General features: G+C 39.2%; 1 protein-coding gene across 3 annotated transcripts in view; it reads left to right on the forward strand.

Annotated features, from left to right (window-relative positions):
* Window positions 1–13,478, forward strand: part of LOC117396730 (serine/threonine-protein kinase Nek6-like) — a 173,430-nt gene that overhangs the window by 86,821 nt on the left and 73,131 nt on the right. For all 3 annotated transcript variants that reach the window (XM_033994876.3, XM_033994877.3, XM_059005701.1), the window contains exons 6-7: window positions 2,490–2,598; window positions 10,539–10,646. In XM_033994876.3, coding sequence (XP_033850767.3) covers window positions 2,490–2,598; window positions 10,539–10,646 — 217 coding nt within the window. The remainder of the gene's footprint in view (window positions 1–2,489; window positions 2,599–10,538; window positions 10,647–13,478) is intronic.

Below are 13,478 nucleotides of genomic sequence, written 5' to 3' on the forward strand. Positions count from 1 at the left end.
CATCACATTGTTTCTTCATACATTGAGAATGAAAGCTAGGTTACATCTGCTTCAAGATGAATAAAGGCCTCCCTACAGTAGGTTTGTGTTTTAGGAGATAGCATTCTCAATAGCATATTGAGAATGCTATTGAGTAGTACAGACTGCTGAAGAGCTTTCAGACAATTTTGTGTTGTATGTATACCACTGTACGTCATAAACTCAAGCCATTGACGACATCAGCTGTAGCTGCTTGAGGAATTATACCTGAGGCATATGTCCCTGTCAGTGCAAACGGAATTCTCGTTAAATAAGAGAACATGGAAATACTGCGGAACAATCTACAAGCCGTTAAGAGTAAAGCCATATCTAAAGAAGTTACAGAAAGGCAAACCTGTTTGTTTATGGCTTATATCGAGGAGGCCAAGGCTGAAAGCTGACGCGAACGTCTGTGATTCCCTTATAAACAGAAGTTTGCCATCATTAAAGTTATAATATTGCGCAAGCCAGGTGGGTATTTATACAGTGCAGAGAGCATGTCCAAAACATGCTCACCTCTTTGTCTCTTGAGATATAGGGGTCAACTGAAGAACAGAAACACCTGCAATAGCACTATCAGCAGGGTGTAGGGCTACAGTGGGCAGCCAGGACAGCACAGATTGCACACAAACAGTGTCCTGGAGGGATCCATGACCCTCAATGAGTACCACCTCCAATTCCTTCAGGGAACTTCAAAGTGAAACATTTTTGCAGAACTCAATGATGAAGCACCTATCAGCCAAACACCTACTGTCAGCCGTCGATAAAACTGTATCAGTAAGCGGTTGGGTAATAAATTGATGGGTGGATTACTAACATCTCTCTCGCAGACTGCAACTGCAGTTGGGAAATTATGAACTACAGTGTCATGTGGATTTTGACAAGTCAAGTAAAAATAGTGGCCACTTAATTTGAAAGCCATTTACAAAGGAGACACACCCTAATGTATGTATTATGCAACAGTGTGGAGAGGGTTTTAAACATAATAATAATAATAATAATAATAATAATAATAATAATAATAATAATAATAATAAAATTGCTTCAAGTTGTTTTAAGCTGTCAGCCTCATAGATGAAATGTGTACAGCTTTATCAGTAGAACTGAGAGGTTCAAAATGTTGTTCGGCTGACTGACATTCTATCATACCAGAAAAGCAGTCCCTGTTGAACTGCACCCATGCTAATTCACGGAGCATCTGCATTATTTACAAAATTACCTGAAAATAAAAAGGAAGCAGTGCTGGGGAAAAGCAACAGTAGAGATCATTATGCAAGCTTGTCATATTCCTGGCTATTGCATTATTTAGTTTGTGTTATGAAGCTGATTTAACAGAATATTATTAACTAGCTAGAGGATTAGACTTTCTAATGGAGAAATGTCATTATAGTCCACTAGGCACAGAAAAGGAATCCCCTCGGATTGAACATCGCCCCTTTTACATAATTGTATTCATGCAAACAACAGGATTGCAGTTCATTCCAAGTGAATACAATCGATAAATATTGTGTCTTCCATTTAATTAGGGACTGATCAATTGATTTCACAGTACTCATGATCAGTAGCGCCAGCGTGCAGCAGCCTAAAGTGCCCCCTCCTCTTTTATTCTCCTGCAAGATGTTAAACATGAAAGGAAGGACCCTTTAGACTGCTGCATCCACACTGCTGGCAAGCTGCCTTGTGTACACTGGGAAATCAACTGTTTGATTGATCAGGCACTAATTAGATAGAAATGTAACATTACTATTGGACTTTGTAATCTTATCTTTGGTATTTTTTTTTTTTTTTACTCCATTAAAAAAGAGTTAATTAAAGACAAAATGCTTTGAAAATGTCCCTCACTGTCTGTAGTAGTGGATTTCCACTATACTGTCTCTGACATATTTAAATAATTTATATTTTACACATATAATTACATTCTAATTAATTAGAACAGAAATATGCCTACTTTTTTTTTCAAACACAGAGAGAACTTTAATATAACATTATAATTTTGAAGGATTATATTCCAATGATTGTATTCTTCAGACTATTTTCAAATAAATCAATGATTGTTTTTTATTTAATTTTTTAGTACAATTTTTTATAATTCATATGCAGAGCTTTGTCACAAATCTTCTTTTAAAATTAGCTTCAGGAGAAAGAATAAATACAAAAATGGAAACCATATCTTGAAACATGTATTTGTTTTGAGGCATTAAACATGTTTCACCAGTTAATTAACAAGATTAGTGTTAATTATGTGTGGTGTCCATTCGGGAGTGTCAGACCTCATTAGGCAGAATTCCTTAATGGCTGCTAATTGCCAGCACAAACTGTGGCTGAGAATGGGTTCAAATGTTAATGCTGAGATAAATAATTCTTTTGATGCTCAGCAGTGTCTCGGCAGTGGCTGTGTGACTGACATGGGCTTTGGGAATCGGATGGCTCATTGTTTATTCCCTCATCTTTTATTTATTCTTGTTCCACAGTATTTTAAGAAGCAGCGGCGGCTTATCCCTGAAAGGACAGTCTGGAAATACTTTGTGCAGCTCTGCAGTGCAGTGGAGCACATGCACTCCCGCAGGATAATGCACAGAGGTAAAGATTCATCCAAAAACTCTGACCTTGCATTGCAAACTGCCATAAACCTCATTGCACATGGAAACTGGTACTGTTACAAATGATGTCTTAATGTGTGCAAAGCCTGCCCAGCTCCTGTAATAATTGCTCATTACAAGCAGTTCTATAGAACAGTGTCATTCTCTAAAGCAGACCTGTTTTGCACATGCTACACAGCTCGCAAATGTGCAATTGTGAAAGATACACGTTATAGCAAACATGTATTTTCATTGTAACTTGTGTTGTCTGGTACTACCTTAGGTTAAACAACGTTCTAAGTTTCCATATGTTATTTTCCAGGTATCTGTTACAGTTAACCTCAGCAGTGTCTTTGGGGTCATAGTATGTTACTGGCTGAAAGCATGTCAGTCAATAGGGGAAGCATTTCAGTTGGTTAAGGACAGGGAAGAAGCTATTGAAGGGGTGGGGACAGTTTCACCCAACTGGTGAAATGACAAAGCAAGTGCAACACTAACTGAAAGCATGGCTTCAGAGATTTATTTTAACAAGTGTAGTGCCACATATCATATTTCAATAGAAATGTTACTATACCAAGTGCTTCTTTCAAAACTGGACATTTGAGACCTATATAACTAATGAAAGTGCACAATGGATGAACATTGCTGGAAACATTTTGTAGCTAAAATCCTTTTAAAGGGCTTAGAAGGTTTTGCAATAATCCCTCCCTGTTGTGTTAGCTGTCTTCTGTAATGTGCAGTTTTAATTCAATTTTTAGATAAAGAAATCTCAATTTGCATACCTACTTTCAGGTAGTTTTGCACTTCCAATATAGTTTCACCTGGAGAGTGAAATTGTCCCCACCCCACCAACACCTTCTAACCTGTCATTAGCCAACCAGCTGCTTTCCATAAGGACTGAGGTAACCCTGGATGTAAAACAGTTATGGACGTCCTGAAATACAGCATACAAACTGTGCTCGTATCATACCAGCAAGTATTTTCTAAAACCAAAATACATGTTTGCTAACATGTGCTGCATTAAAGTTGTACATCCTGTATGAGATCTATATAGCGAACGGATGTGGCAAGGTTTGTGGAAGTATTTTGAAAGCTGAATTTGGTGTGTTTTGCTCCTTGAAGCTGGATGACAGTTTAAAGAAGTCAATATAAGAAGCCAGGGATATCAAACTGGTTTTACTCTTACAAATAGACTCTGTTAAAGCTTTGTGAATAGGATGTTATATGATACCCAAACAAGGTATTGCCCTTTAAGTGTAAGCCATGAAGGTGATTTTGTAAGCAGCCTGGCTGGCAGGGAGCTGCAGTTGTGACGGTGGCAGGTAGATACTGTGTCTTCCTCCAGCACAGTAAGCACAGAAGCAGACCAGGGAGTCTGTCACCCACACAAACACACATTCAGTAGATCTATTTTCAGAATCATGCAAAAAAGACATCTGCTGGTAAACATGGATTTCAATTTCAGTCTTGTATCTATCTATATGTTGTTAGCCCAGCATGTGTGATTTATTGACCCCCATATTAACAACACTAAATACAGTAATTCATGCAAATTGAGACGTGTCAATATTAAGATCCATCCCTGGTTTGATCATTGACCCTTCTCTTTGCTCAAGCACATCCTGGGTCCTTACTCAAGACTGAAAGCCATATGTGTTTGCCCTGTAGCTTCAGTCAGCACATCTCAGTAGACTCTGTCATTGCTTTCTGTCAGTAGAGTCTAGCTTGTGGAACAAGCCTGCACGCTGATGGATAGTAAATCTGGATGTATTTTTAACAGATCTGTATTTGTGTTTTGTGACTGTGTATGGGGGTATCTATCTGTCCATCTATCTGTCTATCTATCCATCTATCTATCTATCTATCTATCTCTCTCTCTCTCTCTCTCTCTGTCTCTCTCTCTCTCTCTCTCTCTCTCTCTATATATATATATATAATGTCAATTTAATACAAAATCCAATTTATATACAAAATGTCACATTGTTCAATTTGTCAGTTTTTGTGGAAAACTACAAAACGATATATAATTCAATATGTTAACGTAACATTCGACTTTATGAAGCACAATTAGTTCATTCTTTAGGGTGATGCAAAACTTTCACAGCTGTAGATTGGAGCCTCAAGGACACAGCTCCCTGCGCTGAAGCCAGACATTGGCTTTTATCACTAATACATGGGACCGGTTTTGTTCAATTTGAATAGCATATACTGTATTCTACTCAGTTCAACATAAACTAAACTCAGAAATCTCGTTCACGTGTGTAACATACAAAATGCTGAAGTGCTGTGTTGCATTTATGGATAAAACTACCAACTTTCCAAAGCCTAAATCTTCAAATACAGGTTACACAGTGTTCTTTCAATGAAAACTCTTCCTTACCCCTATCAAGCATAGTAAGCCTCAATTTAATAATATTTTGTGCATGACTACAAGAGCCACTGTCAGCTGACTGTCAAGAAAGAGAATGGCAGAATTCTTTAAAAAAATAATAATAATTTGGAAAGTTGGAGAGTTGGAATTTGGAAAGCTGTGCTGAAGTTAACTAATATTTACCCTCTAGTTGTTTTTCTGCATTCAATTCTATATCTGAGCTCCGATATAAAATACATAATGAAAAACAAAATACTCAAGATGTATTATTATGCTGCCTCACGGTAATTAAGCAACACTATCAGTGTAGGAAAGGGTTAACACTTCATTTACAGATTCATTTCCTTCAGTTTAGGGGCAACTTTAAAAACCTCTCCTGTCTCTGGGAGTATGGGGCCAGTTGGTAGCTTTAGTTTTACCTCAGTCCATCACTGGTGCTTAATTACTGTTGAGCTATGGCCAAACACAGACATTCATGAAAAACAGGACAACTAGCCAAAAGCGGGGCAAAAGTAAGTTTTTTTTACAAAACATGTGGGCACACCAGGACGTTCTACCTTTAAAAGGGGACTGTCATGGGAAATAGGGACGATGGGTAGCTTTATTTATGGATGAACTGAAAATACTAAAACTTATCGTTACCATAAGATGGACAAATAATGCAAATAAACGCAGTAATACAATGTAGAATAGTATTTCATACAGTTTTGATAATGCTAATAAACACAGTAATACAATGTAGAATAGTATTTCATACAGTTTTGATAATGCAAATAAACGCAGTAATACAATGTAGAATAGCATTTCATACAGTTTTGATAATGATTATAAACACAGTAATACAATGTAGAATAGTATTTCATACAGTTTTGATAATGATAATAAACACGGTAATACAGTGAATAGTATTTTTTTCTGAGATGGCATTATTACACACGGTATACTACAAATCCATGTGCTGAAAGGGTAGTGTTGTCAATAGATGTACATTTTGAGGGGCATGGTCAGCGTTAATTTTGAGCCCTGTGTATGTGTCTATATACATATATGTGTGTGTGTGTTGTAAGGTAGTGTAGTCCTGGGGGAATGGGACTACATCTCCCAGAGGAAAAAACCTTAGTTTGGTTAATTGTTTTATTTAATTGGTTTATTGTTAATGATCCCCTGCACCTGATAGTAATTGAGAATTGTGACCAGGTGCAGGGTATATAAGAGGTGCAGTCAGTCTGCACAGGGCTGCTGTATAGAAGGAGACAGGTAGAGGGTTCTGTGTCCAAGCAGCCACGGGAAAAGTAAGGATTTTGGGAAAAAATACTGTGTGTATGTGTTTTCTGTTGTGGGGAAACGGCTTAGCCGTCCCACTGTATAGTCAGGGTGTTCCTGAGGTTTAGTTAGCGCTCCAAAGGAGCTAGGTGTTGTTTTGTATTTTGTTTATTTTTGTGTTTATTAAAAATTGTGCAACCGCACTTAAAAATCCATTTCTGTGTTTGGGTCTATTTTTAAAGGGGCAACGAACCCGAGTGGGTGAGATCTTTTACAGTGTGTATGTATGTATGTAATGTATATTTATACATATCCAGTGTAGGATATATTTTTGTTATCCCACCAGAGGATAACATGAGTGTGATAACATGCTTACTGGGACTAGTTTCGAATGTGTCTTTGCTTGCACTCCAATCCAGTGGTGTGCTGCTGAAATTCAGGACAGAGCTGTGCTTTGGTTGTTCAAATAGTACTGCCACCTATACGTGTTTTATAACAACTATAAAATGGGCATAGATGCAGAAAGACGGGTCATGCTCTTTACCTGGTGCAGAAAGACGGGCCAATGTAAAACTGTGACATTCTTTTGAACACATGAAATGTTCTTTTTGGGCTGTTGCTTGTTCTCAAGACCATGGCATTGTACCACACCGTTACAGTGTTTCCTCCTGTGAGCAGTTTTCGTAATCACCACCGATACAGTGAAAGCTTTGATGTTGAGTGAGGTTGCCACTGACATTCTAAAGGTAATAGTTTGTTTTGAATGAATTGCCATAAATGTGATTCTTCTATAGTCCTAATCCTAACCCTAATGTTAAGGTAGGGGTGTGTAGGGGTGTGTGTGTGTGAGTGTGTGTGTGCTGGTATTAAGAACTGATTTAAATAATAAACTCAGTATTTAAATTCTCTAAGCTGGCCCGTCTTTCTACACCTATGCCTTAAAATATCTGAAATAATATAAGATTTCTATTGTTGTTTTGATTTGGACTCCCGATTTCCTTGAGAACGAGTTTAGTCAAGAAATGCCAGTTACCAATCTGCCTGCATCTGACTTATCCAAGTAGCTTGTATGTAGCCCTTTCATTAATACCAGTAGTGGTAGGAAATAACAGAGTTTAGTCAAGAAATGCGAGTTACCAATCTGCCTGCGTCTGACTTATCTGAGCAGCCTGTAGCCCCTTCATTAACACCGGTAACGATAGAAAACAACAGAGAGGATGGAAAGTGACAGACTGAGCTCAAGATTCTATCTAAAGACAGTTGTGAAGAGGCCATAAACAGGATTCGAAATTAATCTGTGTCAAAGCAGAGTCTGTTGGCAATTAAAGTAAAGATCTGCCAGGTAAAATAACCCCTGAATTAATTGATTTAAAATACAATATGTACACATTTTATTGCTATTTATTTTAAATACATACGTGGTATAAACAGAATACTGAATGAATGTCCGTGGTATCCAGTTTTTATTCCCCTTAGGAATAAAAACTCATCCTGTCAGGACTCGTGATTTACTGGAACATCCTCCTGCGGTGAATGATCATTCAGTGTCTTTTATCTGCGTGTGCATTTGTGTGTGTGTGTGTGTGTGTGTGTGTGTGTGTGTGCGTTTGTGTGTGTGTGAGTGTGAGTGTGTGTGTGTGTGTGTGTGTGTGTGTGTTTTGTTTTTCGGGTTTATTATTGCATTTATCTTCTTCATTTATCTTCTTCTTTTTCTACCCGGTTCCAGACACAGGTTCTGGCTACCCGGGTCACAATCCCGTGTAGTATGAAACCAAGTACCTGGGTCGTACCTGGGTTAACCGAGGTACCAGCGACCCACCTCAGGATGTGGGTTGACATGCTTTGACCCCGGTTGAGCGAGACAAAATGTATGGCGGCTGATGAAATAACAAACAGCCATGCCTGCGTGAAGGGTTCAGTTCTGCAAGGAATGTTTCTGTTTATTCTGTTTAGACATATTTGTGTTGCTTGAGACACACTATGAGTCAGATTGCAGCAGGGATGTAGAAACATTTAATCTAATCAACATTTGGGCCGACGGTTCAAGCCAGAGAATCTTGGATGGAAGCTTCTGTAACAAGCTGCTTCCGGGGCATTGATACGTATATTGTTGACTTGCATCTGTCATCCAGGTCAACCCTGCTTTATCAAAAGCAGTGTGAAATCACATAGCCGACCCACATGACACCGGGTCCTGACCCGGGTAGGTTCCGACCTGGGTAGGGCATGCCAGTGTGAAAGGGGCTTATGATAGACAAAAACCCATAGATTTAGAAAACTCATAGCCTGTTTTCATTGTTGAAATATTTCATAAGCACGTGTACGTATCCATACTAAATGACTTCCCCTTTTTTATAATGAAAGTGATTCTAGCAAACGCAACAATCTTACCCGTCATGCACTTCCATTCACTACATAGATCTCAAATGTGCAGTTTTGAAAGAATCACGTTATAGCAAACATGTCACATCATTTAATTTCAAAACGTGACGAATGGAATTATTTTGTTTGCTACAATCACTTTTATGAATAAGGGAAACTGGGACACACTGAGAGAGTTTTGAACAAAATATTGGACACTATGGAGCAACATGGGGGAGCTCCTGTAAATGACAATTTCATGTGCAGGAATTCCCAATTTTTCCCTGCCACTGAGTTAGCTTGTCTTGATGGTTGCTTTACTCAGCTCATACTTTTCAGAGTGACTTCCTAGTTTTTAAAATGGAAATCTAGCACAGGCTTGGCTATGAAGGAGTATTCTGCTGTATCAGCACTGTGTGGCTATGAAGGAATATTCTGGTGTATCAGCACCGTGTGGCTATGAAGGAATATTCTGGTGTATCAGCACCGTGTGGCTATGAAGGAATATTCTGGTGTATCAGCACCGTGTGGCTATGAAGGAATATTCTGCTGTATCAGCACCGTGTGGCTATGAAGGAATATTCTGCTGTATCAGCACCGTGTGGCTATGAAGGAATATTCTGCTGTATCAGCACCGTGTGGCTATGAAGGAATATTCTGGCGTATCAGCACAGGTTTGGCTATGAAGGAATATTGTGCTGTATGAGCACAGATTTGGCTATGAAGGAATATTCTGCTGTATCAACACCATGTGGCTATGAAGGAATATCCTGCTGTATCAACACCCTGTGGCTATGAAGGAATATTCTGGTGTATCAGCACAGATTTGGCTATGAAGGAATATTCTGGTGTATCAGCACCGTGTGGCTATGAAGGAATATTCTGGTGTATCAGCACCGTGTGGCTATGAAGGAATATTCTGGTGTATCAGCACCGTGTGGCTATCAAGGAATATTCTGCTGTATCAGCACCGTGTGGCTATGAAGGAATATTCTGCTGTATCAGCACCGTGTGGCTATGAAGGAATATTCTGGTGTATCAGCACCGTGTGGCTATGAAGGAATATTCTGGTGTATCAGCACCGTGTGGCTATGAAGGAATATTCTGCTGTATCTGCACTGTGTGGCTATGAAGGAATATTCTGCTGTATCAGCACTGTGTGGCTATGAAGGAATATTCTGGTGTATCAACACCCTGTGGCTATGAAGGAATATTCTGCTGTATCTGCACTGTGTGGCTATGAAGGAATATTCTGCTGTATCAGCACCGTGTGGCTATGAAGGAATATTCTGGTGTATCAGCACCGTGTGGCTATGAAGGAATATTCTGCTGTATCAGCACAGATTTGGCTATGAAGGAATATTCTGGTGTATCAGCACAGATTTGCCTATGAAGGAATATTCTGCTGTATCTGCACTGTGTGGCTATGAAGGAATATTCTGCTGTATCAGCACCGTGTGGCTATGAAGGAATATTCTGCTGTATCTGCACTGTGTGGCTATGAAGGAATATTCTGCTGTATCAGCACAGATTTGGCTATGAAGGAATATTCTGGTGTATCAGCACCATGTGGCTATGAAGGAATATTCTGCTGTATCTGCACTGTGTGGCTATGAAGGAATATTCTGCTGTATCAGCACTGTGTGGCTATGAAGGAATATTCTGCTGTATCAACACCCTGTGGCTATGAAGGAATATTCTGGTGTATCATCACCGTGTGGCTATGAAGGAAAATTCTGCTGTATCAGCACCTACCCCAGGTCTATCTAACCTTTTCTTTTCTTTAAATAACTCACACATTAAATCACCCAAAACTCCTGGCTAGCATCACAGAAGCAGGAAAGGTTTTTTTGTTACTATATTGTTTTTACATTAATAATGGGGGAAATTGCACTTTTTATGTACATTTGTCCTAAACTCTGTAATGTTTGTTTTATTTGTTTCAGATATAAAGCCTGCTAATGTGTTCATAACAGCGACTGGAGTGGTTAAACTGGGAGACCTGGGACTCGGGCGCTTCTTCAGCTCCAAAACCACGGCAGCACATTCCTTAGGTAAGCAGGGGGTGCAGTGTACTATACAGCACGCTTCCATATGGATCAGCCGGGAAAGATGATAATGATGCATCAGAAGTTCATACCCACACAGTGAAAATAATGAGAGGACTTTGCTGGCAATTATTTTAGCAACCCTCGCTGTGTTGTGTGTGTGTGTCCTGTTGTTTTTTTTTTTCTCACAATGACTGGGTTATGCCTCTGAGAGGATGCAGGGATGGGGAATATTAATGACAGTGCGATGCTGGGTCGCTGGCCTCCAAGTTGCATCGACTCTGCGCCAGGAGACTGGATCATTAATTATGGCTCCAAACTCTTTCCAAGTTATGAATTCCGTTTCGCATACAAGCAAGTCTATATATAAACTATATATATAAAGTACTGACACCTGTGTTTTTGGATTCTCTGTAATCCATCATTTATCTGTCTGTAATGCATGTGCTTTTATTAGTTGAACTTCCAGTCACTATACATACTTTTACCATTTGTTCAAAATAAAAATGAATAGTAATGTGTCTTTTTACAGCTAACAATATCATACATATGATCTGTTTTGCTCTTCTGTTATCAACGTCACAAATGTGCAGTTTTGTAGTTATAGCAGACATGTATTGTCATATTATTGTTATATGGTATCTGGTACTACATTAAGATAAAGAAAGTTCTCAGTTTCTATTCCTTATTTTCAGGGTTTCTGTAACACTCGCACTTCCTGGGTCATTTCACCTCAGAAGTGTCTTCTGTGTCAAAAGCCTGTCAATCAGTATGGGAAGCAGCTGGCTGCTTAAGAACAGGAAAGAAGACATTAGAGGGGTGCGGACAATTTCACCCTCCAGGTGAAATGACCAAGCAAGTGCAACCCTTTCTGAAAGCATTGTTTAAAAGCAGAGATTTAATTTACCCATGTTTAGTGCACAGCTTCTAAATAACTTGCCATAGCAAGCATTCTACACAAGTTTGGGGGATAGCTTTGGCTCTTAACAGATCTGTTTCAGATACTCAGTACTTGAAGACAGTCATCTTCAGCCATTTCTTCAAATTAATCCAGCAATGTTAGATTAGAATCAGAACTGAAGGCTACTGTCTAAAATCCTTGTTGTTTCCACCAAGTATTAGTATACTATTGCATTTTATTAGTGTGCATTTGCACAATAATTTAGCAGTTTTACCATGCTTTCCCCATAGTTATACTATGCATTTTAGTTTACTGTGGTTGTTTTTAATATGCTTTCCCATAGTTCTGTGGTATTTACAAAGCATAATAATGCTTTATCATGCTTTCACGCTGCTATATTATACTTTTCGAGGCTTGTAATAACTTTTAGAATGGACCGCTAAACTCATTCCACTTGACAATGGAAGTCAAATTCAAATGCAGACTTGACAGGCTGGTGCTTGAACCACCTCGTCCCTCCTGCTCTACACCAGTGATGAAACCCTCTCACTCACTAACATCAGCAATGGAAATGATCCTCGTTAGGCACTGTGTAAATTATGGTGATGGTGAATTAACTCTCCAGAGTGGCAGGATTATCAAAATACAACAGCGAGAGTCAGCTTCAGGGCAGCAAACGACACCAGGGAGATAAAAAAAAAAACTGAAGCGCTGCGGGTGGATTAGACATGGAGACTGGTGGAAGCCTAATGCCGAGATGTTAGTGGGGGGTGGGGTGTTCAAAACAATGGCATTAACAGTGGGGGGGGGGGGGGGGGGGGAACAGGTCTGTGTTTTTGAATCTAGAAAAAGGATGAAGGAACAAAACCTCTTTTTTTTAACTTCCTGTTTTCTGTTAACCATCACTATCCACAGGAATAATGCTCACCCTTACAGTGAGCAGAGCAATAGGACACTTTCTGCAGCAGTACCACACCACCCCCTACTGATCAAAACTGACTGCGTTGCCAGATCTTTCATTTTAAAAAGGGAATTGTGCAAATGTACAACCCTGTCTTGACCTTTTGACTGACTCCCCCAAAGCCAATATGTATCCACAGCAACAAATCCTCTGTGCACATTAAAAGCATTACATCTCCAATACATAAGACATGTGTGTAGGAGTTCTTTGAATAATGTTATCTGTACATAAACACCATTAGAAAAAAATCCATTTGCTTCTAGAGCTAAACCGTGCGCACATAATGCATAACCTCCTACTGTTGCAAGTAGAGTAGGGACATCCCATGGTGCATTTCAGAGTATATAGGGGTAGGTTTCAAAGGGCAAGGAATACATGCTAATAAGAAACGGTAATCAGTCTAGACTATAAGACAAAATCTGCTGCTATTTCACTAGAATGAAGAGCTTGTTTCAGATTGTTTCAGTTCTTCAGTAGTGCCTGAGCTGCCACAGCCTGCCCTGACATTAGGTATACATGACATCAAAAGAAACATTTAAAAAATGGGATCTCATTTTCTTTTTTCATATTGTGTTTTTGTTACTTTTACAAGAAGTGATTGTGGAGAATATATTTTCAACAGCGGCATATAAACTGTACTACCCCTGTAGTGGCGTTTTAATTGTATCTTGTGAATCTCTATAACAAACCCTGAGAAGGTGCAGCTGTCCTGTGCGGTAGAGCAGGCTGCAGTGTTTCTGCTCATCTAAATGGCAGTGATTGCTGTTTCCAAAGGTACTCTCTGTGTTTCCATGTGTATATAACAGTAGAATGGTGCTCTCCTGAAGGCTTTGCACAGGTAGCGCTCACAATCTGTTCTTGTTGATTTGCTCCTGAAATCGGTTAAGATGCTGGCCTGGTGTTCCTGATAAAACTGTCTTTGAAATTTAAAGCAGGCTAATTATGTATTTAAATGAAGCAGGAGCTTGTGAACAAA

Source organism: Acipenser ruthenus, chromosome 31, assembly GCF_902713425.1.
Source record: "Acipenser ruthenus chromosome 31, fAciRut3.2 maternal haplotype, whole genome shotgun sequence".
Taxonomy (NCBI): Eukaryota; Metazoa; Chordata; class Actinopteri; order Acipenseriformes; family Acipenseridae; genus Acipenser; species Acipenser ruthenus.